This window comes from Xyrauchen texanus, chromosome 5, assembly GCF_025860055.1.
Source record: "Xyrauchen texanus isolate HMW12.3.18 chromosome 5, RBS_HiC_50CHRs, whole genome shotgun sequence".
Taxonomy (NCBI): domain Eukaryota; kingdom Metazoa; phylum Chordata; class Actinopteri; order Cypriniformes; family Catostomidae; genus Xyrauchen; species Xyrauchen texanus.
Window position 1 is genome coordinate 23,817,362 of NC_068280.1, and position 2,199 is coordinate 23,819,560.

The following is a 2,199-nucleotide window of genomic DNA, read 5'->3' on the forward strand; positions in this document are numbered from 1 at the left end:
GAGAGAGAGAGAGAGAGAGAGAGAGAGAGAGTTAATTTAATACCAAAGACTTCTATTACTTTTATATAAATCTGATTATAAAAACTATAAACTAACCCACACTCTAACATACATAGAGAGAGAGAGAGAGAGAGAGAGAGACGAGAGAGAGAGAGAGAGAGAGAGAGAGAGAGAGAGAGAGAGAGAGAGGGAGGGAGGGAGAGAGCATTAGGGACAAAACTGCATGATATTTTGATATTTCTACTTGTCTTCAGCTTCTTGCAGTACTTCATTTAGGGCTGCCTGCTAACCGATTGGTTCACTTTGCCACATGACGCCCAGTATATGGCCCGCCCGTCAGCATCTCCAAGGCAGAGACCGCCGAGGAGCGCAAACCTACTATCAACTATGAATATGTAAACTACATGTAAGGCAAAGATCAAACAAACTACCTTTGAGATTTTTGGTTTCGCATCTTAATTGTTTGAGGTAAATTAATTATAAGAGTCTGTGACAAGTAACTTCAGTTTATTGTTTGTCCTGCAAAATGACCGCTGTTTTGGATAACCTTGGGTCGGATATGCATACAAACCATATTACCTCGAGCAGCTTCAGTACTATTCACAAGTCACAGGATTCCCCCACACTACCGGTGTCATCTGTGACCGACAGCAACTTCTACAGCAGTCCACAGGGTGGTCTATGCACAGGGACCGCGTACGCGCAACTGGCCTCTTATTCCTATCATCCTGGTGCAGTGGGTAACGTTCATTACAGCCCCAAAGCTTACGATTTAGGTTATGCCTCTTCCTACGGCGCTTATGGAACATATGGACCCAGTTCTTCACCCACACCAACCGAACCAGGTAAGACCAACTCCACCCAAACGTCGCTTGGCACAGTCTGCAATTATAGCCTATTGCTGCGTCGTTCTCTTATGATATGTTATTATGGCAACTCTTTCTGTTCAATTTGATAGAGAAAGAGGAAAGTGAACCGGAGGTGCGCATGGTGAATGGAAAACCAAAGAAAGTTCGGAAACCACGAACCATCTACTCCAGTTTCCAGTTGGCGGCTCTCCAGCGAAGATTTCAGAAGACTCAGTATCTCGCGCTCCCAGAACGGGCCGAACTGGCGGCGTCTTTGGGCCTCACGCAGACGCAGGTCAAAATATGTTCTTTTTTTTAATGTTGGATGTGTTGTAGGCTTACATGTAGACCAATTTGTGCGCTATGCAGTTTGAGTGGTTTTTGGTATGCATGTATGCCATTTTTAGCTCATGTGTGTGTTATTGCATATTCTCAGGTGAAGATATGGTTTCAGAATCGACGCTCAAAATTCAAGAAGTTGTGGAAAAACGGCGAGATTCCCCCAGAGCAGCAGGTTGCTTCCGGTGACTCTCCTTCAAGCACTCCTCCACCACAAACAGGTTGGGATTTCGCCCCTAGCCAAGGACCGAACGACGGGGAAACAGTTTCAGAGCAGCCCACAGGTCCACCAAACACCACCATCCCATCTTTCTTGACAAACTATTCATGGTACTCATCCACGAACACTGTTACAAATCTACAACCCAGTACCTTAATACAACCTCATCTCAACTCTGCAATGAGTGCAGGGACCATATTCTAACTGAGGACAAAAAGTGGCCGAATACACCTGTTGGAGGAGGAGATATTATAATCTTGTCACTGGACTTGTATTTTAGGAGAACCATTCATTTTGAAATATATTTTCAGGCTGAGTTGTCTAAAAATGTTTGCTGTGGAATTATTTTGCGCAACTAATGCGCTCAAGCAACAAATCAACGCACATTAAATTATTTTTCTATTTATTTATTTGTTTTCGTTATGAAATTGAAAAGGGGTACAGATTTGTTGCTTTCATATTCCCAGTACAAACGGGTAGCCATGTTTCATGTGTTGTACAGAATATATTAGGTTTAGTGATAAATCGATTAATAAAGCTTCTACAACCTGCATTAATTAAATGTACGTTTTAATCAATTAACTTTTTGTTCATTGTTTCGTTTATTCTGCATAAATCCAGGGATTTTTGTGACTATGATTTCTTCATTTTTTGATCTGTATAAAAATGGACTTAATCTTGACTGTATTGCAAGGCTCTATGGGGTTGTCATGTAAAGTTTGAGGTAATATTTTTGTCAAGTGCACTTTTCTTGAAATTGCTCGAAACCTAAACGAGTAAAAAAAAATGGAA

The 2,199-nt window shown here is 41.7% G+C and overlaps 1 protein-coding gene across 1 annotated transcript; it reads left to right on the top strand.

The window, feature by feature from the left end:
- Positions 1–282: 282 nt before the first annotated feature.
- Positions 283–2,199, top strand: dlx2b (distal-less homeobox 2b). The gene is made up of 3 exons (XM_052126072.1): positions 283–845; positions 959–1,143; positions 1,285–2,199. Exons 1-3 carry the CDS (start codon positions 527–529, stop codon positions 1,609–1,611), a joined length of 831 nt encoding a protein of 276 aa, XP_051982032.1. The 5' UTR covers positions 283–526; the 3' UTR covers positions 1,612–2,199.

Bases quoted from the DNA above. Each gene is read 5' to 3' on its own strand.
- dlx2b (XM_052126072.1), top strand. From the start codon at position 527: ATGACCGCTGTTTTGGATAACCTTGGGTCGGATATGCATACAAACCAT. The intron at 846-958 runs GTAAGACCAACT...TCAATTTGATAG, and splicing joins ACCCACACCAACCGAACCAG to AGAAAGAGGAAAGTGAACCG. The intron at 1,144-1,284 runs GTCAAAATATGT...GCATATTCTCAG, and splicing joins TGGGCCTCACGCAGACGCAG to GTGAAGATATGGTTTCAGAA.